The sequence below is a fragment of the Sapajus apella genome, unplaced genomic scaffold (genome assembly GCF_009761245.1).
Source record: "Sapajus apella isolate SASKATOON/1434 unplaced genomic scaffold, GSC_monkey_1.0 scaffold11, whole genome shotgun sequence".
Taxonomy (NCBI): domain Eukaryota; kingdom Metazoa; phylum Chordata; class Mammalia; order Primates; family Cebidae; genus Sapajus; species Sapajus apella.
Genome location: NW_022436951.1, coordinates 28,246,653 through 28,274,232, shown reverse-complemented (window position 1 = coordinate 28,274,232; position 27,580 = coordinate 28,246,653). Strand labels below are relative to the sequence as shown.

The 27,580-nt window shown below is 39.0% G+C and overlaps 1 protein-coding gene across 4 annotated transcripts in view; it reads right to left on the bottom strand.

Annotated features, from left to right (window-relative positions):
* The window catches only part of DNAH5 (dynein axonemal heavy chain 5), a 362,294-nt gene that overhangs the window by 85,925 nt on the left and 248,789 nt on the right, over positions 1-27,580 (bottom strand). For all 4 annotated transcript variants that reach the window (XM_032279092.1, XM_032279095.1, XM_032279094.1 and 1 more), the window contains 8 exons: positions 23,724-23,922; positions 21,142-21,314; positions 15,861-15,991; positions 11,082-11,235; positions 10,322-10,589; positions 4,399-4,630; positions 2,659-2,773; positions 2,232-2,408 (listed from right to left, as the gene is read on the bottom strand). In XM_032279092.1, coding sequence (XP_032134983.1) covers positions 2,232-2,408; positions 2,659-2,773; positions 4,399-4,630; positions 10,322-10,589; positions 11,082-11,235; positions 15,861-15,991; positions 21,142-21,314; positions 23,724-23,922 — 1,449 coding nt within the window. The remainder of the gene's footprint in view (positions 1-2,231; positions 2,409-2,658; positions 2,774-4,398; positions 4,631-10,321; positions 10,590-11,081; positions 11,236-15,860; positions 15,992-21,141; positions 21,315-23,723; positions 23,923-27,580) is intronic.

Genomic DNA, 27,580 nt, shown 5'->3' with positions numbered 1-27,580 from the left:
TAAAGTAGATTATTTAATAGTCGTATACACCTGTTTTGGTTGATAATAACTGCTCAATCACCTAAAACTCACTATGGAATAAGTATTGAAAAAATGTAAAAATTGGAAACAGCCCTATCTCTAGGACAAATAGTACATATTCTTTCCTTCCAGATCTTCAAAACATTTATCTGGTTTGTATTTGCCTCTTTTCTATCAAAAGATGGTAACCAATGACTTTGTCATAAAAGTGAATGATCTGTTCTCCAGGACTGAAGAAAAAAGAAAAAACACTAAACGTGGTAAATTAGGAATGTAACTACATACCTTGAAAAGGATTGTGTGTGTGTGTGTGTGTGTGTGTGTGTGTGTGTGTGTGTGTGTGTATGTTTGTGTGTGTGTGTATAGTTCTGTTTTTCTTCTTTGTTTTTTATTTTGAGACCTAAGTCCACTCTGTCACCCAGGCTGGAGTGCAGTGGTGTGAACTCGGTCACTGCAACCTCCTCCTTCTGGGTTCAAGTGATGCTCATGCCTCAGCTTCCTGAGTAGCTGGGACTACAGGCATATGCCACCATGCCCGGCTAATTTTTTTTTTTTAAAGTAGAGACAGGGTTTCACCATGTTGGCCAAGCTGGTCTCGAACTCCCGAAATCAAGTGATCTGCCCACCTCGGCCTCACAAAGTACTGGGATTACAGGAGTGAGCCACTATGACTGGCCTGTTTTAATATATTAATACTAGCATTTATGAAAGCCAGACAGCTGGAAGTTAGGGCTAACGTGTGGGAGAGAACTGGAAATGGCAGATAGATCTTTATTTGAGGCACATAGCTATAAAAGAAAAAAGAAAAATGGAACAGCAGCCAGTGGAAAAAGTAGGTAGGGTCAAATTAAAGTTATATAAAATGTAAGGGCTAGGTATGCTTATTTTACTTCAGCTTTAAAAATAATTTTCAAACTGAATGGTGTTCAGCTTTGTTAGATATCCGGGTAAAAGAAGTTGAAGTGGGGACAGAAACTCAATCTGTTTCACCTAAACATTAAATTCTTTTTTTTTCTGCAGGCCAAGAAATATGACTGTTATATAATCTCCTATATGCTGTGGCAATAGAACAGTTGTCTAACATCTGGAGGTATTTTTTGTTTTTGCTCTGAGCTGGTTAAAGTCAGATTAATATCGAAACAGGAAGAAACACATTCTTTGCCCAAGTAAGGTTTGTCACTTTATTTGTTGTATAGATTTATGTAACTTGATGTCAAAATGTTAGAGTTTGTAAATACCTGGAACTTTCTTAGTAATAAGTGAGTCTTCAAACCTCGACCAGCCTTTTAAGCTGTGGCCTAGTTCATTAAACATTTCATTTTCTCAAAATCCAACCTCTTTTGTAATTTTGCCATTAGTGTATTGCCACACAATTTTATATGGTTTGGCTCTGTGTCCCCACCCAAATCTCATCTCACATGGTAATCACATCTCAAGGGAGGGACCTGGTAGAAGGTGATTGGATCATGGAGGCAGTTTCCCCCATGCTGTTCTCATCATAATGGGTGAATTCTCAGGAGATCTGATGGTTTAAAAGTGGCAGTTTCCCCTGCTCTCTCTCCTGCCGTCTTGTAAAGAAGGTGCCTGCTTCCCGTTTACCTTCTGCCATGATTGTAAGTTTCCTGAGGCCTCCCCAGCCATACAGAAATGTGAGTCAATTAAACATCTTTTGTGTCTAAATTATCCAGTCTCTGCTAGTATCTTTATAGCAGTGTGAACACAGACTAATATGCAATTGTACTGTTTAGTTGTGTTGGAAGCCTGCTCAAATGCGCTCATTAATGAGCTACATCAGATCTGTAGTTCTTTATTTGGGTAATTTATAGATAGAATGTTGTATCTTACAGATGACCTACTCCAATGGCCTCAATGAATGAGTAAGGGAATGTTGCCTTAGAAAGTTGATGTGACTTTTCCAATATTATATAGCTTATTGATGACAGAGTTGAAATGAGGACCCAGAACTCTTGGCCACCAGTATATGGCACTGCCCGTCATTCATGAGTGAAGAGAGTGAGATGTTAAGTAGAATATGCAAAACCTATAAAGAGCTAATAAAGTCTCAAGCAGAAAATATTACTTGAAATCACTCCAGTGGATAGAGCTTTGGTCTGAACCAGCACAGCGTTTCCTTGTTGTTATTAAACTTTTCAGCCTTAGTCTGCCTCTTAGGCTCTAAAGTTGACATCTGGTATATCACAAAGATGCACCTGCAATGCAGCTTCTGCCTCTTCTAAAGCTGGTTTTGCTGCTTCCAGTTTTTCTTCAGCAATGGCTTTGTCTTTAGAGATGCTGTCCACAATGGCCTGGGCCCTGTCCTTGACCTTCTGTACCTCAGCCTTGACCTTTTCAGCAGCCTGTGCTTTCATTGTCACTTCTTTTAAGACCTAATTCAATATAAAGCAAAAAATACTTCATCAAAAAGTATTAAAGACTAGCTGAAAACGTACATTTTTACCTTGATTTGTTGATTTTGTCCACTTACCCAGTATTTTACACATAAAATTAAGAATATTTTATTCCAATGGGAATTAATGCATACTTCCATAGTTATAGCCAGGGGATATGCATAAATCATTAACACTTGTGAACTAGGATTTCAAAAGGAATATGGTACATGTGTAAATGCCCACCCACCATGTCGGCTTTATCGTTGGCTACTTGTAGCTCCTTTTCCTTCACTTCCAGTTCTTTGCTCAAGGCTGCAACAGACTCTGAAGCTTCTTTGAGCTTTTCCAATCCAGTATTCATTCTGGGATTGAAAATCCAAACAAGCAATGTTAAAATGTGTAGGACTTGGATGCAATTTTCAAGTACTCGTCCACTAATGAGTGGGAATGGTCCCATCTGAAGATTGCATGTATGCAAGTAGCAAACCCAAGAGGCCTTAGCAAAAAGGATATAGATCCAGGCTTGACTGTAGACTGATAACATGTATGTTCTTCACAGAACACATGTGTAAGAACTGTGAACCTGCCAGAACATGCACCGTGAAATTAGGAACAACAGTGAGGCTAGAATCTGTATCATGTAGGAAACGTATTTAACGACATTAGGCTAAATGACAATAGACTTCAAATGCATGAAGCCCTGTCAGAGGAAGAAAAATAATGCCTGTTTTTCAAAAGAGGTCAATGAACTTAAAAGAAGAACGATGTGGGCCTAAAAAAAGAAACAAATTTAAAGCCATCAGAATGGCTGTAGGGAGGAACTAGCTGCCTGCCTGAACCGGAAGTAACATGATCTTATAAAGATGGGAACCCTCAGAGTCATTTCGTGTAATCACCCACTTAGGGATTCCTTGCCCTGGCTGATTCTGGTCATGCTCAGGCAGATGATCTGATTGCTCAGAAAAGCACAGGGCAGAGCAGTGGCATGTGGAAGAAACTTCAGAGAAGCAGGGGTACTCTTTACGCAGTGAATATATGCATCGACCTGGCTTTTCCTGCTCAGTCAAACAGAAGGGATGGGAAGAGAAGGGTGAGAAGAAGAAAGAGGAAAGAAGGGATGTCTGCATTCTCAACTCCCTTCCAGCTCTATTATTTCTATCCTGATGTCACTCAATATTATAGAAAGCAGGAGGCCACCTAAAAACCTGGCAATCGTTTATCCCGGGCAGCAAATAAAGCCCTAGGAACCAAGGAATAGTCAATAGACTCTAGAGGAGGGTTTCCCAATCTCAGCACCACAGACACTTTAGGGCTGGATAATTCTTTGTTGCGGGGGCCTGTAGTTCAGTCAGGATGCTGGGAGAAATTGTAGGAAAAGGAGGCAAACCTTCTTGGAAGGCCAAGAGGTTTTTGCAAAAGCCTTGGGAGCATTTTATGGCTGAAGACAGCCTAATACCCTTACCTTGAGCTAAGAGTATAGAGCAGATAACAAGGGAACGCAGGGGAGTTTAATCTAAAGAGCTTGTTTGGCCATGTGGTCCTAAGACTGATCTTTGATCTTCCACAGGTGCATAGCTGCTCCCTACTTGGGGAGTCAGCAACGTTAATTACCCACACATGGTGTTTGCTTTAGGTCTTTGTCATTAGGGGGCTATGGCTGCTGACTCTTTACAGTACCCTCCTCGGTGTCTGTGAGTGGCCTGGTCCCCTAGCCGGCTCTTTCACTGGATATCTGTGTCTGAGTGCATTTGTTCATCTGTCGCTGGGTCAGACCCAGCAGTGGGCTGTTCTGAGCACTGCAAGAAGTTTAGCAGCATCCCTAAGCCTCTGCTCACCACATTCCAGCAGTACACCTTCCCTGCCCTGCTGCCCCAGTTGTGACACATAAAAATGTCTCTGGTCATTGCAAAATATCCACTGGGGCAAATCTGTCTCTGATTAAGAGCCACGGCTTTAATATAGCTTTGGGTATGAATATCACACTTACCTGTTGGCCAGGGTCTGCACCTCCACATGCTTTTCTCCATATATGAACTTATAACCCTGAATAAAGGAGAGGTATGATTTGGGCGTCACATGGGTAGAACGTCGGAATCTCTGGAAATAATCAACACACTTCTCGGCCACCCCATCCTGGAAGGAGCCCATGCATTGGACCACCTCCTTCTTGACTTCCAAAGTGCAGTCAATATCATAGGAAGCGAGTAAGTGTTCAGACACTAGAGACAATAAAGATGACAGTGTGTGAAATATGAATGTAAGTTACCCTTTTAAAAGCTAACTGTTTATTTCTAAAACTTAGGAATGCATGCCATTTTGGTAGCCCCAGCTAGGCAGATCTATGTCAGCATTTGTGGCCCCAGGCCTATAACAGCAACAATTTTATTTTCTGTTTTATGTATAAAACTATAAAAAGAAACTTTAAGCCTATCATCACTCTTTGTTGTCTAGTGCTTGTACAGAGATGTCTCTTCTACACAGCTGCAGGTTCTGGTCAGCAGCCAACCTATTTTATGGTTTACATAAGGACAAATGGTACAAATAACTCAGAAATCAGTGCCCACCTGGTACTCATATTTAACAGTGTCATTTATTTTGTCACTCAGAACCTGTCATACCCTTACTGCCTCTGGCTCTGACTGCATTTGGCATGTGGAAATGTTCATCACTAAATTTTTTTATGCCAGAGTCATCTTGTTCTTAAATGTTGAGCTGGTCATTTGTGGTCAGCTGTAATTTGTAGCATTCTTTTATCATGCTTGGGTAAAAATCTGCTGTTGAAGACCTTTACCTTCCCCACAGTCCCAAATGGGGGACCAATTCTACAACAGCGTTCCTTGCTGTGTGAATAGGCCGTAGCACCAAGGAGGCCCATCAATCACCACATGCACTGAATGCCTGCCGCAGAGCCTCCACTGTGATGGGCACCATGGAATGAAAGAGGAACATGAAACTTGGTCTCAACCCCAAGTAATTCACAAGAGTCACACATAACACAGTTAAAATGATCACAACCATTTGTATGTAACTCAGAAGAAACTGCCTATGTATATGAGTATTATAAAGAGAAATATGGTCAATAAAAATGGAAGAGAAATGAAAGGAATCAAGTAAGCAAGCTTTAACAAGGCAATGACATAAAAATAGTATCTACCACCATCAGTCCTGTTGCTAAATAAAGTTCTTAATGCTGTTATGGTGGGGCAGTATTTATACATATGTAAATAATAGAGACAATTCAGCAGCTTGGTGACAAAAACAGCTTACCATACACTGAAAGGTAATCATTAAGATAATCAAAAGTCACGTTTTCTCATATTAGTTAACAAACCAGTACACAGAACAATTTAAACTCTAAGAAGTTCAAGTCCAGGCACTGGAAACATAAGAAAAATTCATACTTATGCCACATTTTGTGTAGGTGTTAACCACAGTGGCTATGATATCTACCACGTGCCAGGCGCAATGCTAAATGCATTACTTGGCATTATGGGATATTCTCGGGGAAGTGCCCATCTTGGGAAAACTTCTTGTATTTATCATTTAATGATTTTCTTCCTTCTTATGTAAACAGAGGGTATCAATAACGGTGACCTTACTCTTTACATAACAAATTGCCTTTCTGTCTCTCCAAAAAGTCAAAGAGAATAAAAACAGGATGGATTCTAAGCATATTTCTCCACAGACCCAGGATCTCTGGTGCAGGAAAGGTTACAGAAAGAAGCAGAACACTCCCTCTTCAAGTGACCCATGCCTGCTGAGGTTCAGTCAAGAGGTCAGAAAACCCTTCTGTCATCTTCAATATCTCATCATCAAGGCAGCAATGCCAGTTTTGGGGCTATCTCCAGGGATTTTACAACACAAAGTAAAGCATAGTTTCCTTTAAATGATTCGTCAACAGATTCAGTCCATTTAAATTCATACACATAAAAAACTCACTTTTTTTCAAAGGTATTTAAAAATTATTAAAATACTACAAAATCCACTATTAGCCTCAGGCGTGTCTTTAAATTAGGAAAACATATAATAATGTAATACTTTTACTTTATTGGAAAGATTTCTTATGATCTAAATGAAATGCTAACACAAACAATTTATATATTTGTTTCTGGATGCAGCTGGAGATAATAATTTAATTCAGAATCAATATCCTTAAGGCAACTAAAATAATAGTTTTTCTAGAAATCTTGTTGCTAATTTTATAAAAACAGTAAATAACACTAGATCCCTAAGTGTATAAGCACTTCTAATACTCACAGATGGTGTTCTTTCAGGATAACATTAGGCAGGTTAATATTGGTTATTATTGAGTGTGGAAACATTAGTTTTCCCAATAAGATTTTCTATTTACCGAAGAAACCATGTTTTATGTCTTTTAATTATTTTATCCATTATGATGGCTAGCATGGTACTAAATATTTATATAGTATGCAGGCTGTAAATAGACTAAATTGGAGCCATACCCACAAAGACTTACTGGTTATCAAAAGGTTTAAAAACATTTAAATGTGCAGGTAAATTACGTAACGCGTAAGTGTTACAGGAGGTTCAAGAAAATGGGAAAATTTCAAATATTCCTAAGTGAACAGGGGAGGATTGAAGGATGTGATGTATCTTGATTAAGCCTTGGAACCGGCACAAATAAAAAGGATAGAGGAGAATATTCTTGATAGGGGGACTTGTGTGAAAAGATGAGGATGATTAAAACATGTCAGAGGGCAAAGAGGTATATCTGAAGGGGGAAAAAAGAGGTTTGTGTTGAACTAGAGAAGACTGCAAGTGAGTCAGGCCCATATTATGGAAAGATGATGAATCTTACACAGTCTGATCCATTCATTCAACGTCGTAAGTACCAAACTCCAGTAGCTGTTGAAACTGTGAACAAAGGCTGTGTAACTTTTGACCTCATGAGAGTTTTTAGTCTAGTAGGACATTAATTTAGTTTTTAGTCTAGTAAGCATTAATCAAATAAATAACACAACTCAGCACATAAATTACCAACTGTGGTTAGTCCCAAGGAGGAAAAGCACAGAGTGCAATGGAAGGGATAACAGGGGATCTGGCTTAGTGGGGAAACAGAGCGAAGCAAAGGACGACTTTCCTGAAGAGATGACATTTAGCTGAGCCAGCATTATCTAGACAAAGGAGGAGTGGCTGGGGAGAAATGGGAGGACGAGAGCACTGCGTGGAACAAGAACCACAACAAAAGCATCTTCAAGAATCCAGGGAAACAGAGCAGGAAGGAAAAAGAACCTCAGGGGAGGCTGGGGAGGTAGGTAGGGTCAGCTCTTCCCAGCATGAAGGCCATACCAAAGGCTATGCTTTTTCCTAGGAACAATGGAAAGACATGGAAGGTTTTAAGCAGAGATCAATGTGACTGTATTTGTGTTTTTACCATTATTCTGTCTGCTATGTGAGATGGATAGGAGTCAGGTGAAAGAGGTGAGGAGAGCATTAGAAAGTCATTTGGGTTTTCCAGGGGAGCCAAAATGATAGCTTGGCCTAGGATGTCAATGAAAGGGAGATGACTTGGTGATGGATATGACTTCAGAGCTGAAGAAAGGGGAGGTGTTGATGACAAAGAGGTCTCATGTTGTCTAGTTTGATGAGTGTGATGGCTCTTCCTGAAAGAGGGAGACCAGAGGAGAACCACTTCAGTTTCAGATGTTTTGAGTTTAAGGGGTTCTCCTGATGTTCTGATGTAATAGGTCAGGGATGAGACCTGAGTATCTGCAGCTTTTAAAATATCAACAGATAATTTCTCACCAAAAGCTTCAAAAAACAAAAAACTAAATGTATGCTCCCTAACCTCTCCTCTACTACTTTTATGAAGCATCCATAAGAATGGATCAGGCAGGCAGCTGAATACACAGATTTCAAGCCAGGAGACAGACTAGACTGGAGATAAAAAATTGATGGCACATATTATACAGGAGGCTGTGGACGAGCTTTCCTGGGGAGAAGCTCTGGAGTATAGAATTGAGTCTCTCACGCATCTGTTGATGAGTCTGTCTTGTCTTGAGTCTGTCCAATAACATGAAGCTCAATACATGCGTTTTGAATGAACAAACGAATACATTCATGCATGAAGTTCGGAATATTTGCTAGGGACTGAGGATAAAAAAAGGAAAGTAACCCTGTCCTTTACGTAATCTTGGTTTGGGTTGGTGTGATAAGATTTAAAAGAACGGGACAATAAGAAATTAACAAAGGAAGGACCTTTGTTAATTTAATAAGACCTTTGTCTTACAAAAGAAGAGATGACTGAAATACCAACTTAACAAAAAGAGCTTCATATTTAAATCATCTTAATTATGGCATATTACAGTATTTATCACCTGAAATTGTTACTTTTATTGTTAATGATAACACCTTACAGAGTATTTTATGAAATATTTGCATATTGATAACTGCATTTCATAATAAACTTTAATATAGCTCTGAAATACTCTAGATCTATGCTCTGCATGTATATCCTACTTGAGTTTTAAAATCATACCTCCAGTTATAGTTACATTTTTATAGGACTTTAAATTTTAAATCACTGGTCTTTACTCAGACTTTACAAAAGACAGAACTGTACTGTACATTCATATTACAAAAATGTTAAAATATTCTGTGTTTAAAAGCCACAGGTTAGAAAACCATTTTTGTCAATAGTGATGTGCTGAGAATAAAATTTCCCCAGAAGATAAGAATTTGTTTTTAAAACAGGTAATTGATAGATGATAGATAGATGATGGACCGATGGATGGATGGATAGATAACAGATGGATAGATAGATATTTAGATAGATAGATAATATAGATAGATGGTAGATAGATAGATAACCTAGGCTTCAGTCTCAGTACTGATCCTACTAACTTTTTCCACCTATGGCGGCCCCTCAACTTGATGATCCTCAGTTTTTCCTTCTCTAAAGGGCAAGAGACGGGTTAATCAGTCATGCTCAGACAGGGTACTATAGAGCTGGAGAGGCAGTGGTGAGGGCGGCAGAAGTGGGGAGTTAGAGGGTGAGACTCCAGAACACTTCCTCCCCTCACCCCCATCTACTTTTCCTTGTTTGATATACTAAAACTACTTGTAAGGTATTACTGAGAAATAAGGCTCTTCTGCATAAAACATTCTTAAAAGTTTGAAAACTACTGCCCTGAATTGGGGTTCTCCTGATGTTCTGATATAACAGGTTAGGGGTGAGACCTGAGTAACTGCATCTTTTAAAATATCAACAGATAATTTCTCACCAAAAGCTCTAAAAAAGAAAAAAAGCTAATTGTATGCTCTCTAACCTCTCCTCTACTACTTTTATGTTCCAGTTTCATTTGCAGAGTAAGGAAGCACTAATGCTCCACAGCATGGGAAATTAGAAAGAAGCAGAAGCAGTGAGAACCCTGGTCAGAGACCACGCTGGTTAACGTCTTTTGTCAAGGACAGAAACCAGTAGCGAATCGCTGGATACTGTTTTCCTCTTTGGTTCTCAGCACTGCAGCCTTGAGAAGGAAATGGCTAAGAGACCGTAGGCTTTAACTACTCTTAGGCTGACAAACCTACTTAAAAAGAACACAAACTCTGTCCATGAGATTAAAACCTCTGTGCCTTTCTCTGACATCCTGGAGCCTTCCTGGGGATCCAACTGAGGAAGAGCCCTCCAGCATCCCTGAAAAAACTAGAATCCTTGAACATTAACCCAAAGGGATACAGACCAAGGATGTCATTCTCTGAAAACCACACTCTGGGAAAAATTAGCTACCAAACAAGAAAGAGCATCATTTTGTAACAGAAATCCTCAAGTGTTGGACAGAGTGAGTTAGCTCAATTCAATGCAGAGACAGCAAACAGCAGAGAATGTAAATAATTAAGTAAACACTGTAAACCAAAAGCCCTTTCATAAATATTTCCACCATACTAACCAGCAACTAAAGCATCTTTAGGCCATCGGCTGAACCAGTCAATCGTGCATCCTGAAATTAGGGCAGGAAACTTCAAAGCTCTGTTTCGAAATTTCTCCCCCACTGGTGAGAAGCAGAGCACAATATGAAGGTTCTGTCGGACCCGACTCATGAAGTAGTCATGCAGGTTCTCATTGGTAGGAGGGCACCTGGGGAATTCTTTTTTCATGACTGACATCAAGTCACTATTAATTTCATCAATTTCATCTCGAGCAAATAGGTTAGAGACCTTGAAAAGAAGTACAGGCATGCAAATTCGGTACACACATATGAAAATAGATCAAAATGTAGAGCTTAATATATAGAAAGTCTTTTCTCCATTCGTGTCTTGAACTCACCTATAGAAAATTACCTAAAAGTTTTCAAGATGAAATACACAAAGTTTTAAAATACACAAATGATTCACTATTAACTGCAAAGTTGTAGCCCTGGAAGGGAGTAAATGGACACGCCAAAAATATTAGCTTTCTTTCTAACTTCCCTCTTCTGCTTTTTCATTTGTTGCTTGGAACATTCACTGATGTTTTAAATGCTTAGCTCCAATTTTTGATGGAGAGTTTTATTCTTCAAAAACCCGATAGAAAAAGCCATCCTTCATACTAATCACTTAATACCTATCCCCAGTAGCACTTATTCAAGCCATTAAGAAGAAAATATGTAGAACTCTAAGTTGCAGGAGATCTAAAGGAACAAAACATACAAAGAATAAGTGAGCACCTACCTCACCTGATGATAAAACATTGTTCATATATTCCAAAAATGACTCATCTTTAATCTCATTGTCTGTGAAAATAAAAGTGATTCCTTTGCCTTGTTGACCAGCCGTTCTATACAAAATCTTCAGATCTTCCATCAGATTTGATGTGTTGTAGGATCTAAAGAAATATTTTCATTTTGTCATTAGCTAAAATATTTTCATGAAAGGGAAAGAACCTTGTAACAATGCATTATGCCATTTAGTTAACAAAAAAAATGCTGATTTTGTTCTATCATATAGGTATTTTATATGAATGTTACTGGTTAATTTTTAAAACTCTACATTACATAAAACATCATAATTAATTAATGTTTTTACACAAAAACTATACTGAAAAGTCAACCTGAAACAAAAATAGAATTTTTACCACAACCAAATGTCATTACATTTCCAAATGCATCATTTTGAAAATTTTTTGACGATGATAATAGAAAAGTCAAATTCAATTACTGACATTTGATTGGCAATTGGTATTTGAGATGACAGCTCATAAATTAAAGTAAATAAGTGCAAGCTTTGGCTATACAGGGTAAGTGAGATGCCCTGTTATAAACAGTGCCTGCCTCATCCCCCAACACCATTATCATCATTGCATGTTTGTACTATACATAAATGAGATTGTTTTCTGAGCAAGCAGTACACTGTACTAGAATACCTGGAAATGTGATCAAACATCCCACTCTGAAGGTTCTCTAATTACCCAAAGCAATCTTTAGGTGGAAATGAACCTACAATCAAGAAATATGAGCAAGGTTCCACTGTGGAGTACTACATTATGCCAAAAGTATAAATAAAATTATCCCAATTCTGGAAACTCAGATTTACTAAATTATTATTTGTACTTCAGTCACTAAATAAACTCAGAATTCAGAGTGCAAGCGCAAATAGCCATCTTATTTTTTAAAGCTAGTGAATATTTAACTCTGCCTTTTTCTAACTTCTATAAGTTATACCCTAAAATTGAAAATATCACAACCATGCCTCAATACTTCGAAAAGACATGTAGAGAAGTGAGATCCAAGAGATCAGAAAACGTTTCAAGGACACAGCAGAAGAGGAAGAGGAAGAGGAGGAGGAGGAGGAGGAGTAGGAAGAAGAAGAAGAAGTAGGAGGAGGATGAGGAGGAGGAGAAGAAGGAGAGGAGGAGAGGAGGAGGATGGGAGGGGAGAAGAGAGAGGAGAGGAGAAGAGAAGAGAAGAGAGGGAGGAGGAGGAAGGGGTAGGAGGAGGAAGGGGGAGGAGGAGGAGGGGGAGGGAGGAAGAGGGAAGAAGAGTATGGGGAGAGGGAGGGGGAGGGGGAGTAGGAGGAGGAAAAAAACATCTCACCCAGCTTCTTGTGATATGGGGAAAATTTTCAACCCAGTCTCCTGGATCTCAAGGGCCCACTGCTTCAAATAATATGACCTAAGATACCTAACAAATAGTTGTGCTTCCCAAATGAGAGTCTCTTGCATCTCAGCCTTAGCCACATGGCTGTAAAAGCCTTCAGAAGTCTGATGTCTTGAAAGCTATGAGTGAGAACACGCGGTGTTTGATCTTCTGCTCTTCTGTCAGTTTGCTGAGAATGATGGCTTCCAGGTTCATCCATGTCCCTACAAAGGACCCAAACTCATCGTTTTTGATGGCTGCATAATATTCCATGGTGTATATGTGCCACATTTACCCTGTCCAGTCTATCATCGATGGGCATTTGGGTTGGTTCCAGGTCTTTGCTATTGTAAACAGTGCTGCAATGAACATTCGTGTGCACGTGTCCTTACAGTAGAAAGATTTATAATCCTTTGGATATATACCCAGTAACGGGATTGCTGGGTCAAATGGAATTTCTATTTCTAGGTCCTTGAGGAATCGCCACACTGTCTTCCACAATGGCTGAACTAATTTACACTTCCACCAACAGTGCAAAAGTGTTCCTATTTCTCCACATCCTCTCCAGCATCTGTTGTCTCCAGATTTTTTAATGTTCGCCATTCTAACTGGCGTGAGATGGTATCTCAATGTTGTTTTGATTTGCATTTCTCTGATGACCAGTGATGATGAGCATTTTTTCATATGTTTGTTGGCCTCATGTATGTCTTCTTTTGTAAAGTATCTGTTCATATCCTTTGCCCACTTTTGAATGGGCTTGTTAGTTTTTTTCTTGTAAATCTGTTTTAGTTCTTTGTAAATTCTGGATATCAGCCCTTTGTCAGATGGGTAAACTGCAAAAATATTTTCCCATTCTGTTGGTTGCCGATTCACTCTAGTGACTGTTTCTTTTGCCATGCAGAAGCTGTGGAGTTTGATTAGGTCCCATTTGTCTATTTTGGCTTTTGTTGTCAATGCTTTTGGTGCTTTGGTCATGAAGTCCTTGCCTACACCTATGTCCTGAATGGTTTTGCCTAGATTTTCTTCTAGGGTTTTTATGGTGTTAGGTCTTATGTTTAAGTCTTTAATCCATCTGGAGTTAATTTTAGTGTAAGGTGTCAGGAAGGGTTCCAGTTTCTGCTTTCTGCACATGGCTAGCCAGTTTTCCCAACACCATTTATTGAACAGGGAATCCTTTCCCCATTGCTTGGTTTTGTCTGGTTTGTCAAAGATCAGATGGTTGCAGATATGTTGCGTTGCGTCTGAGACCTCTGTTCTGTTCCATTGGTCTATATCTCTGTTTTGGTACCAGTACCATGCTGTTTTGATTACTGGAGCCTTGTAGTATAGTTTGAAGTCCAGTAGTGTGATGCCTCCTACTTTGTTCTTTTTGCTTAGAATTGACCTGGCTATGCGGGCTCTCTTTTGGTTCCATATGAAATTTAAGGTGGTTTTTTCCAGTTCTGCGAAGAAGGTCATTGGTAGCTTGATGGGGATAGCATTGAATCTGTAAATTACTTTGGGCAGTATGGCCATTTTCATGATATTGATTCTTCCTAACCATGAACATGGAATGTTTCTCCATCTGTTTGTGTCCTCTCTTATTTCGTTGAGCAGTGGCTTATAGTTCTCCTTGAAGAGGTCCTTTACGTTCCTTGTCAGTTGTATTCCTAGATATTTTATTCTCTTTGTGGCAATTGTGAATGGAAGTTTGTTCTTGATTTGGCTCTCTTTAAGTCTGTTACTGGTGTATAGGAATGCATGTGATTTTTGCACATTGATTTTGTATCCTGAGACTTTGCTGAACTTGCTTATCAGTTTCAGGAGATTTGGGGGTGAGACGATGCGGTCTTCTAGATATACAATCATGTCGTCTGCAAATAGAGACAATTTGACTTCCTCCTTTCCTATTTGAATACCCTTTATTTCTTTTTCTTGCCTGATTGCTCTGGCTAGAACTTCTAATACTATATTGAATAGGAGTGGTGAGAGAGGGCATCCTTGTCTAGTGCCACATTTCAAGGGGAATGCTTCCAGTTTTTGCCAATGAAGTATGACATTGGCTGTTGGTTTGTCATAAATAGCTTTTATTATTTTCAGATACGTTCCATCAATACCTAGCTTATTGAGGGTTTTTAGCATAAAGGGCTGTTGGATTTTGTCAAAGGCCTTCTCTGCATCAATTGAGATAATCATGTGGTTTTTGTCTTTGGTTCTGTTCATGTGTGAATTACGTTTATAGATTTGTGTATGTTGAACCAGCCTTGCATCCCTGGGATGAAGCCTACTTGATCACGGTGGATAAGCTTTTTAAGATTCCCTCTTTTTGGATTGTTTGGAATAGTTTCAGAAGGAGTGGTACCAGCTCCTATTTGTATGTCTCATAGAATTCGGGTTGTGAACCCTTCTGGATTGAACTTTTTTGGTTGGTAGGCTATTAATTGCTGCCTCACCTTCAGCCCTGGTTATTTGTCTATTCAGGGTTTCAGCTTCTTCCTGGTTTAGGCTTGGGAGGATGCAAGTGTTCAGGAATTTATCCATTTCTTCCATGTTTACTTGTGTATGTGCATACAGTTGTTTGTAGTAATCACTGATGGTAGTTTGTATTTCTGTGGAATCGGTGGTGATATCCCCTTTATTTTTTTTTATTGCATCTATTTAATTCTTCTCTCTTTTCTTTTTTATTAATCTGGCTAGTGGTCTGTCTATTTTGTTCTTCTTTTCAAGGTTTCAGTTTAATCACTTTCTCCATATATCTTTTCTAATCATCCCCTAGACTAAGTTAGGAGTTCCTCCCTTATGCTTCAACAGGATTTGGTGTGCATTTTTTTCCCTATCACAGATGGTGTCTATGAATCACACCTTATTGTATGAGTTGAGTTACTTAGTTGTCTGTCCCCTTGAGTTGCTACAAAGTCCCTGACAATGCAGCTAGATTCACCTTGCTCACCTTACCCAGTGCCTGACACACAGGCAATGTTCAATAACTACTTTGAAATGTTTTAATGAGTAAATCAATATAAAATCTTCACATATTTTTTCCATTTTATTAACATTCTTGAAATATGAATTAACACTCAATAGAGAAAATTTTCTTCTGAAATGCACCAAAAGAAGTGTATGTAATACACTATCGTATATAACATAAAAGTAGGGAGGTGGCTACTACCTAAATGAGAGTTTGAAATGTTTCAAAAGCAAATTATTCAGGTGAAATGTTTATGGTCTATGGCAAAGTTTGATAGGGGAAGATGATAAGTCAACATTCAAGAAGGAAAACTACTGTGACTATATGTAAGAGAAAGGCATTTAAACTTCAGGTAGCACCTTTTATCAAAATCCATGAGCACCTTTTATCAAAATCTGTGTTAGGTTAATTAAAGTAAAAGCTTGTTACCTCGTCAGAGTGATCTGGAAGGAAATGTAGCCAGCAATGAATGAAGCCAACCTCGTCAGGCTCTGCTTTCCTGATCCACCCACCCCGACCAAGAGGGCATTTCCCCGAGGAGTACGAATGACTCGAGAGATCTGTAATACGGAACAGAAAAAGCATATATCGTTCAACATGCAAATGCTCTATTTTTCCCACTTATTTAATATGTGAATAAGGTCAAATTATTATTTTGGAAGATATAGGTGTCTCAAGATCACACTGGAGATACATTGGTTGAAGGAATGAGGGCATTTCTGAAATAGAATAGTGTTGGGCTGCATCAGATGGGTTGGCAACCATGGAATGCACCTTTACAAACTAGGAGGACACCAGGGCAGAAAAGTCAGCACAGAGCTCAGACTGTGCTTGCTCTGGCTTTAAAAGGACATGTCTATCTAAAGGGGACTTTGAGGATTCCTGTTAGTTGATCCAACCTAACAGAGTATGATAGGAAGGAGAACAGAAATGTTAGAACAATGTCTACCTTTGGCATATAGGGCATGTGGTTGATTAAAATATCCTCCATATTTGAAACTGTTCAAATTTAAACTTAAGGGAAGAAAAACCCCAAAATCTGGTGATATGGTTTGGAAGTGTCCCAACCCAAATCTTATCTTGAATCGTACTCCTGTAATTCCCACGTGTTGTGGTGGGGACCCTGTGGGAGATAATTAAATCATGGGGGCAGCTTTCCCCAGGGTATTCTTATTTATGGTGGTGAATAAGTCTCACGAAATTTGCTGTTTTTATCATGGGTTTCCACTTTTGCATCTTCCTCATTTTTTATTTTGCCACCACCATGTAAGAAGTGCCTTTCCACCTCCCACCATGATTCTCAGGCCTTCCCAGCCATGTGGAACTATAAGTCCAATTAAACCTCATTTTCTTCCCAGTATCAGGTATGTGTTCATCAGCAGCATGAAAATGGATGTTGGAATTTTAAAAAGAAAGAAACTGAGCATAAACACCCTCCTGTTACTTGGTAGACAGTGATACCTAAGGTATCTACCAATAAGTGATGCCAGACTATTCCATAGCCACCTTGTGGCAGAAGCCCATGTTTATTTGGATTTATTGGTATTGAATGAACTAGTTACACCATCAGTCTTTCAGACCTACCTAGGAGAGATTGAGCACAGAATTCCCCTTGATGTTCTTTATACTTTCTGCAAGAACCATTTCTCTTTCCCTATTAACTGCAGTTTGAGTCTAGAGGTATTAATGTGATGTTTCCTTTTCTAGAAAAACGATAGAGTGCAGGCAGGGACTGGAAGAGGTCACTTCTCCGTGGTCAGGGATGCTTCCAGGAGTCACTGGAGCTCTACATTCTGCCACGATTTTGTTAAACAGTCTTTCTCAGAATTTCCTCACTAGCTGCAGTATATTCTATTCATGTTTAAAACATCCCTGGTTTTGAATTACTTTCCCCAGTTTAGCAGGAACCTTGGGAAAAGGAGAGCATGTTTTCCATCTCTATGTGGACCTGAGAACCAGCAGGACAGGTAGGTGCATACTCCCTGTTTCTCCAGCCTCTTGCATGTCCCTTCTATGTGATTCTCTCCAAAGTCATTGTGGGTGGACGGGGTCACACATGTCTCTTCAACCTTCCGCTGACACAACTTCAAGAGGCACAGACAGGGCAGATAAGGAACAACCGAAAGCCACACTACAACATTCTGTGTCTTTCCTTGATGGCCACTTTTCAACCATCAACATTTTCTTTGTTTGATGTGGGTGGATATATCAAGATATTGTTAATTAGGTATTAAGGAATCTTTATCCCAAAACCTTTACTTGGAACTGAGCCAAGGTCTTATATTAAAATCTTCTATTCTCAGTTTCCAACACATGGTAAACCCTCAAAACATATCTGACAAATGAACAGATACATGAACAGAGAAGGCTTGAAAGCAGACTCAAAACCTTATAATCTAGTTAAAAACAGAGATTAGAAGAGAAAATGTGATCCAGTGAGACCCTCAAATAGTGCTATCTTGTTTTGTTATAGACAGAATGTGAGATGGAGATATACATTTTTAATTCCATTAGCAAGTACTTAAAAATTAATAATGCACACCCTGCCCTGCAGGAGCTCACACTGGAACAGGGGACAGAGGCTGGGGTCATGAGCCACAGTGAGCACTGGCAGAGAGACAGGAGTGATGGCAATCAGAGGAAGGAATGCTGGGGAAACTTCCCTGCCTGGGTGAGGTAAGTCTTAGGCACAGACCTGGATTTTGGCCTGGATGACTAGAAGTTTATCTCACAAAGAAGGTGGTGTGCCAGGCATGGGCTGAGCTACCTTTTAAGAAGGAGTGGGGCACACAAAATCTCAGAATTAGAAAAAGACCTGAAGTGTCCCCTGGGGTGAGAACTTCAGTATGGGGCATGGAAATGTCAGGAAATAAGGCAGCAAAGGATTGTTTAGGGCTTATTTGGGGGACTTGCTTAAATTCCAGACCATGTACCCAGATTCTCTGTTGGTTCTCAGCAGTGGTTCGTTCTGTCAAGACTGAGGTCACTAAGACAGGAACCCACCCTCTTAGTGCCTAATCTTCTGGTAGGGAGACAAACACACAGACAGATGAACTTTCCAGAAGGCAGTATGGGTGGGGAATGCGTGTGGGGGAGGCGCTCCGGGATCATGATGTGTTCACCCATAAGCAGCCCGTTGTTCTGGATCTCATGCTAGGCAGAGCATGACTCAGGAGGCTGGCTGGTAGGCAGGAACTAGATCATAAGAAACACATATGCTGTGGTTTGAACTTTCACCAAAGAGGCAGAAGAGTATCACACAGATACACTGTGTTGAAAGAATATTGAGTTTCTAAATAAGAAATAGGCTTGGTGTCATATCGCATGCTGTTTTGCTGCAGCTTTTATGTGCAATTCTGTCTCTTGGCTTCTGTCCTGCCTGGTAACTAGGCCACGCCTCTCAAGGCTCACACAGCACGACACAGAGCGTGGATGCGCTGTGCACAGAAGATGAGAGTACAAGACAGGGCTGGTCGGGAAGGGGAGAGCAATGCAGCATTTTAGCTCAAAAACTCCAGTCACGGACTCTGGCTAATTCCAGAGCAGACAGACAAGGGGCTGAGGCTGAGAGAAAGCACCAGTGAGTCCCCAGCACCCAGGCATTCACACCTCCAACATCACACCCAAAGTGGAGAAAGCCTCCACTCATCGTCTGGACTGCGAACGAATCATGGAGAAAAAGGCAGTTCCAGTGAACTTGCTCAGGCACGACACTTAACATAAATAACCGCATCTTCAACTTGAGTTATGAAATCCCAGGTCAATCAGATTCCGTCTCCAGCAGGCAATTTGTCATGAAATTGCCTTTGGTATTACTCATTTAGAAAATACATTTTCCTTTTCTTTTTCTTCCTTTTAATTATTAAAAATGACAGAATGTTTATTCTCTCTGAACTCTTAACTACAAATTAAGAGCTAATTTCAAAATGTTATTTATAGTTGGCTTTGGAAGAATTTTTGAGCTCATAATTCGGTACAGATATCTCAGATTCTGAGAATCCACGGAGTTGCCAAGCTAAGTGCCCTCATTCTGGGGAGACGCAACTCCTGAACAGCCTCTCTGTCTCCCTCCCTCTCTCTGACTTACTCCAGCCTTGCATAAATGCTTTTCTCACCTTCTTACAGGGAAAAGGAGCAGGCAAGCAATTGCTGTTCTCAGAGGAAGGGTTGACTAGATAACCTCTAAAACCCCCTCTATTTGTAGATTGTCATTTTTAGAGGTGACAGTTGTAATTGTGCAGTGGTTCCTCATGGTTGAACCTAAGTCATGGAAGACAATCTCGAAATTTCATTTTCTTTCTAACTAAAAGGATGTAGTCCAGAAAAGTAGTTTACATCAACAAAGTGAGAATATCAACAATGGATTTTAAATGGCATTATCTTGCTCCATAAATAAATTAAATCACATAAGCTTTCAAACAAAATAATATATTTTACTTCCAACCTTTCAGGATCAACTGTCCTAAAAATGGACACTGTCATGACTCCTATAAACAGTCCCTAATCTTTTTGACACCAGGGACCAGTATTGTGGAAGACAATTTTTCCATGAATGGGAGGAGGATGGGGGTGGTTTTGGAATGATTAAAGCTGATTACATTTATTGTGTGCTTTATTTCTATTATTATTACATTATAATATATTATGAAATAATTATACAGTTCACCGTAATGTAGAATCTGTGGGTGCCCTGAGCTTGTTTTCCTGCAACTAGATGGTCCCATCTGGGAGCAATGGGAGACAGTGATACATCATCAGGCATTCCATTCTCATAAGAAGCACATAACCTACATCCCTCACATGAGCTGTTCACAATGCAGTTCATGCTCCTATGAAAATCTAATGTCTCTGGAGGCAGAGCTCAGCTTCACTTGCTCACCTGCTGCACCTCCTACTAGGCAGCCCTGTTCCTAACAGGCCATGGACAGGTACTGGTCTGCAGCCCGAGGGTTGAGGACCCCTGACTCATATGACAAAGTAGAACAGAAATTATACTTTCCTAGAGGATTTCATTCTAACAGAATTTTCATCTCAAAGTCAACTGTTTATACACTATTTTAAAATTATTGTTTCTAATCATGGTAAAATACACATAACATAAAATTTACCACTGTAGCCATTTTTAAGTATACAGTTCAGTATCATTAAGTATCACATTGTTGTACAACTATCAGCACCCCTGATCTCCGCAATGCTTTTCATCTTGCAAAACTGAAACTCTGCACCCATTTATTACTAACTCCCCAGTTCCCCCTCCCTGAAATTCTCCACTCTACTTTTGTCTCTGATTTTGGCTACACTGGGGATCTTAGTAGCATTATACACTATTAGCCCTTTTGTGTCTGGCTTACTTTGCATAACATAATGTCCTCAAGGCGTATGTACTATTTTTTATAGGATATTCTTCACATGATACAAACAGATGCAGACTTTGCCTGTGCTCTGAACTCAGATGTCAACCATATTCATCCTCTGTGGTGAAAACACTGAGCTGGAAGCTGTATAGAAACACTGAATAAAATCATCACATCACACATTTAAAGTACATGGGCTCTTGCCTTCGGCTTAGAAATTAAATTGGAATATAGCATGGAGTCTATTTTTAAACAGAAGAGTCTCCTAGGAAATGAAATAAAAGGGGGAGAGGACTCTGGCGTGAAGCCAAATGTCTGTCACTTCCACAAGGCACTACTCGGAGTGGCTACTGTACCTTGACTAAGTGAACCATGGCATCTGCAAAGAACACCATATCCATGCCGGCGCCACGGATGCTCTCATTATAGAGCTGCAGGAACATATTGAGACGCTCTTTTAGGTGACTAAAAGATTCAATTGGCTCATAAATTTTAGGCATTTCAGCATCAGCCTCTTCAGATGTTTCACCTTTGGTAGGAAAGAAGAGTCAGTTAAGTTTCTTCAAATACCTGCATTTTACCTGCAACCTAAATTAATACACTCAAAGCTCTACAACCTAACACTGAATAACATTCATTTTAAGCGAAATGCCACAGTGTGCATTTTGCAAAAACAGAAGAAATAAAACAATAGAAGCATTACGATTTTTGTGATCATATGCAGTCTTTGTTATTTCCCATCTAGCAAGAGTCAATGTCAAATAATGAAGTAGTCATTGAATTGAATTTGAATCCACAATTGAATGTTGGCATTTCAAAGGTCCTCCCAAATATATTAGTTTAATGATCAAGTAAAAGTAAAAACCATAGGGATTGAATGTCAGAATCAGCAAGGGAAGTCAAGAATTACATAATTTTTGATAAGAACAAAAAGGAAAAGGTTATTACATTTGCTGAGAAAATTTTTATGATTTATGAATCTCAGGTCAGTGGTAAACATAGAAGTGAATTAGGATATGAGGGTGGGGGGTTGAGGGAAACAGAAAAATAATTTCCTAAATGAATAAACATGTTAAATTATTTCACTAGGACAAGATGTATTAAAATCAATATATGTTTTTTAAAAATTAGAAGCACATAATATACGAGCTTAACACTTTTCCAGCATTAACTATAAAGTGGAGGCCGAGGTAGGCAGATCAGTAGAGGTCAGGAGTTCAAGACCAGCCTGACCAACATGGTGAAACCACATCTCTACTAAAAATACAAAAATTAGCTAGTTGTGGTGGTATGTGCCTATAGTCCCAGCCACTCGGGAGGCTGAGGCAGGAGAATTGCCAGGAGGTGGAGGTTGCTGGGAGCTGAGCCTGTACTCCAGCCTGGGCAGCAGAGCAAGACTCTGTTTCAAAAAAAAAAAAATCATAATGCTCAAGAAAAATTGGGCATCTATAAATTCACAGTCAATTAACATTAGTAACAGAGGGGAAAAGCATCACATTAGTTGAATATACCAATAACAACTTAGAATTTCACTTGGTACCAGAAGAATGAGTGGATCTTTCAAATCTTATGGTACTTAATTATTTTCAATTGACTGTGTCTAAATTTTTTATAACAAAGCAAGGAGATTGGTTTAACAGAATCATTAAGAATGACGTATCTGCAAAGCTCTCAGTAATCAAATTCCAATAGCCACAGCTCTCATAAATGCTCAAGTCAAGCTTTGAGAAATAAAGTGCTTCAATGACTCAAAAGCTTTTGTGTTTGTCTCTGGACCCTCCCCAGGCCCCCAAAATGCACCAGTTATGCTCTGGTCCTTGAAAATCATAATCTGATTATTTATCCTTCTGAATTATAGGGAATAAATTACATAAGTTTTAATTACCTTGTAAGATGCCCTTACTCGTACAGGATTTTTGTATGTGTTTGACATGATTAAAATAAAATGTGTCAGCTTCTTCTTGTAAGAGGATCATTCTAATTGTATTGCCAGAAATAAACAGGCTTTTGCAATTGTTAATCAGAAACTTTTGATAGATCATACTTACAGTTATCAAATCTAGAGAGGCGCTGCCTAGTCACTTCCAATCATTTTGAAGATATACATCGCATGTTTTTAAACATGCTTTTTAAAATCTGCAAATTAACTTAAAATCCATCCCCAGTCTTAGAAGAGGTTATTAAATTTAAAAATATTTTAATTAAGCCTAGTTACTTTTGAGGGAAAAAAAAAGTAGAGCACTGCTTCTTTTCCTAAGAACAGTCATGTATCTCAATTTCCCCTGGAACCATAATCACAAACGCTTACTCCACATCAGCCATCTCATTCCAATTATATTTAATGACTCTCTCATACGATTGGAAGTTTTTTTTTTATTTTTAACATTCAGAGTGACCTGAATAATAATAATTATCATTATATTGCTGCCTTTCATTCACCAGTGACTACAGGCCATGCACTGTCCGAACCATTCTACAGATAACATTTCATAGATCACCCAAGCCATTCTACAGATAACATTTTATGGACTCCCACGGTGAATGTGATGCATGTAGTAATATGTTATCTTTATAAACGAGGAGAATGAGGTTCAAGAGACCGAGATATCCAGCTAATTAATGTGCAGTGGATTCCTTCCTCAAATCCACCTCTATCTGCCAGACTGAAAGTCTTGTGCACTCTCTCCTACCCAATCCTGCCTCACCACTCTACCTTAATATCCAAGCATGATACACATAAAACAGTTCCTCTTTAAATTTCATGATCATGCACTTTTTCTCTCATCCTATTTTTATTGAGCATCTACTATGTCTCAGGCTTGTATCAATACAGTTTACTTGAAAGAAATTCAACATCCACAAACTGAATCTTCTATTTTCAGATTTCCCTTTAGGGAACACCTTTTGGGTAATTCCAAATTCCACTTCCATAGTTTACCTGCAGCTTCAGGTGCATCTCTCAAGAAATCCACAAAATATGTGTCAATTCCACAATCCACCAGGATTTTTTTCTCTTCACCAAACTCCTCCTCTACCAAACTTACTAAAGCCTTATCAAACCAGGTCACATCACTGGGCACCGTGAAACGGTCAGCTATAACACGTTTACATTCATGCTTCCACAGCTTTAACATATCCTGTTGAAAGCACAATTAAAATGTGTTAGTAATTCCTATTATGCCGTAACTGGAATTCAAGTTGTCAGTACTACAGAGTATTATCCTTCCTGATTTAAGATGCAACACTTTAAAAAGTTAGGGTTCAAATATGTATGCTCAACTTCACTTCAAATTGGTCTCATTCAAGTTTATTAAATAGAAAGTAGTCTATTCATTTGCAGTCTCTGAAGAAAGAAGGAAAAATCTTTCAAAAAAATATTAAAAGTTGCTCTGCCCAATCATCTAACTAATATTCTTTGTAAAGGTCTTCAGTTTGTGATAAATCAGTCTTTTTAATAAGACACCTACATTCATGTGCTCAGAGTATAAAATAAGACATAGAATATGAACAACTCTCATGTATACAACTGAAAAATTACAAAGGTGTATTCATTTAACACAAAGGGAAGAAAATTTGTGGCAAAAACAGGATTATTTGAACAAAGAAGCCACCTAATCCAGGTAATCCAAGGTCCAAAGTTAACTGAAAGTTGAGGAAGGTAATTGCTCAATACTCCTGTTCCTATAGCAAGAATAACAAATGTTTGTATAAGCTCATTATTTGATATGAAAGACTGATGGAAATTTCTTAGCTTGGTAACATTTCTCAGATTTTTAAGCTATTGCATTACTAATGATAGAATGTTATTTGGTTGCCTGAATATAAAAGTTTAGTGAAGTATAGTCAATGATTCAGTTAAGACAAAAGTTTATGATAACATCAATTGCTGGAATTGTTTATGCTGACTTACAACAAGCACCAAAAAAATAGCTATTTCAATAGTAATCTTTGAGAACTGACTTCAACGATTCCATTAACTTGTAAATAATGTTGAGGGGAAAAAAATCATGTTAAAATATTCCTGCTGCTAAACTGACTCTCACTTCTCTGCAGGAAGGAAACCGAGTTTTCTCCAAAATATCATGAACAGACACTTCTCAAAAGAAGACATACATGTGGCCAACAAACATATGAAAAGAAGTTCAACATCACTGATCATTAGAAAAATACACATCAAAACCACAATGAGATACAATCTCACACCAGTCAGAAAGGCTCTTATTAAAAAGTGAAAAATAACAGATGCTGGCAAGGTCGCAGGGAAAAAAGAACACATATATGCTATTGGTGGGAGTGTAAATTAATTTGAGCATTGTGGAAAGTACCATGGTGATTCCTCAAAGAGCTAAAAGCAGAACTACCATTTGACCCAGCAATCCCATTATAGGGCATATGCCCAGAGGAATATAAATCATTCTGCTATACAGATATATGCACGTAAATGTTCATTGCAGCACTGTTCACAATAGCAAAGATAAAGAATCAACCAAAATGTTCATCAATGACAGATTGGATAAAGAAAATGTGGTACCTAAACACCATGGAATACTTTGCAGCCATAAAAAAGAATGAGATCATTGCTTTCATGGGAACATGAATGGAGCTAAAGGCTATTATCCTTAGCAAACCAATGCAGGAACAGAAAACCAAATACCACATGATATGTCCCCACCCAAATCTCATCTTGAACTGTAATCCCCATAATCCCCACATGTCAAGGGAGAGACCAGGTGGAGGTAATTGAATCATGGGGATGGTTTCCCCCATGCTGTTCTCCTGATAGTGAGTTCTCATGAAATCTGATAGTTTTATAAGAGGCTCTTCCCCTTTTGCTCGGCACTTCTCCTTCCTGGTGCCTTGTGAAGAAGGTACACCTTGCTTCCTCTTCGTTTTCCACCATAATTGTAAGTTTCCTGAGGCCTCCCCAGATGTGCTGAACTATGAGTCAATTAAATCTCTTTTCTTTTTTTTTTTAATATTACCCAGTCTCAGGCAGTTTTTATAGCAGTACGAAAATGGAATAATACACTGCATGTTCTCACTTATAAGTGGGAGCTAAATGATGAGAACTCATGGACACAAAGACAGAAATGATAGACACTGGGATCTATTTGAGGGTGGAAGGTGAGAGGAGGTAGAAGAGCAGAAGAGATAACTATTGAGTACTGGGCTTAATACCTGGCTGATGTTCCTTTAATCCCAGTACTTTGGGAGGCTGAGGTGGGCAATGACCTGAGGTCGGGAATTTGAGACCAGCCTGACCAACATGGAGAAAACCTGTTTCTACTGAAAACACACACACACACACACACACACAAAGAATTAGCTGGGCATGGTGGCACATGCCAGTAATCCCAGCTAGTCAGGAGGTTGAGGCAGAAGAATTGCTTGAACCCAGGAGGTGAAGGTTGCAGTGAGCCAAGGTTGCGCCATTGCACTCCAGCCTGGTAGCAGAGTGAAACTCCATCTCAAAATAAAAATAAATAAATAAATAAATAAATACCTGGGTGACGAAATAATCTGAACAACAAGCCCTCATGACACATGTTTACCTATGGAACAAACCTTTACATGTAACCCCAAATGTAAAAGTTAAAAATAAATCAACAAATAATTTTTTTAAAAAAGAATCAGTGAGTTTGGGTATCAATATTTCAAGCATCTGGGACAGAGGTGGGGTTGTTTGATAATCAAAATTTGTGTTTAATGAACAGTTTTGTTGATATTTCAACTGTCTCTGTGTGTTTATATGGAGGAGTCCCCAAACCCATTTGCTTAATTACTTCTTTAGCTCTAGAAAATCTTAAAGAGAGGTCAACCCTGTCTTACCCTGGGCACAGAGGCTATGCTTTAGAACAAAAGCCTACTGGATTTTTACATAGCATTCTTAGTTCAAGGAAAATTCTTGTAACACTGGGAAATGTCACATTCAAGTTTGTACAAATGATCATTTTTCTATTAAATGAACTTTGTAATCTGCTGCCTCTCTTCAACTTTACCAACATATGTAATTCTTTTAGTGCATCCAGTTACATGGAAAAGAAAAATTATGGGTGATTATCAATTAAATGGGTTTTTAAATTTTTGAATGTTTATGTATAAAGATAATTACTTTTTAAGTTAAAATGTCAAGCTTAAAATATGAAGACTATTATATAATAAAATCCATAGTAATTGTTCCCATTATTTAGTATAAGGAACATATCTTCTTCTTATACTAGAAGTAGGAAAATAAAATCAATTGTTTCTTTTATTCAATTCATTAGAAAATAATTGTGTATACAATGTTTGTAAACACAACCTAATTTAACTGGAATTTATCATTGACATTTTCTGGCATGATTTTCTTCTTTCATTATGTTAGTTAAAAAGCAGTAAAGAATACCCATGCTGGAGATGATCCAAGATGGCCAAGTAGGAACAGCTCTGAGTGCAGTTCCCAAAGAGAACGCAGAGGGTGAGTGATTGCTGCATTTCCAAACGAATTTTTGCTGCCCACAGACCAGGAGATTCCTGGGTAGAAAAGCACCACAAGTCTCCAGCACAGCTGTTTCAGCCAGCACAGCAGATCTCCACACAAGAACTCACACAAATCTGGGTGGCCGTTTCAACTGGCACCCGGAATGCCTGGGAGACAGAGCTGCCCATTCAACTGAAAAAAAGGAGGCTGAAACAGGAGCCAGGTGATCTGGCTTGGTGGGTCCCACCCCCACAAAGACCAGCAATCTGAAATGCTCTGGATTGACAGTTTCTAAGCAAGCACAGCTGGAGCCAGGATGGTCCAGCTCTGTGGGG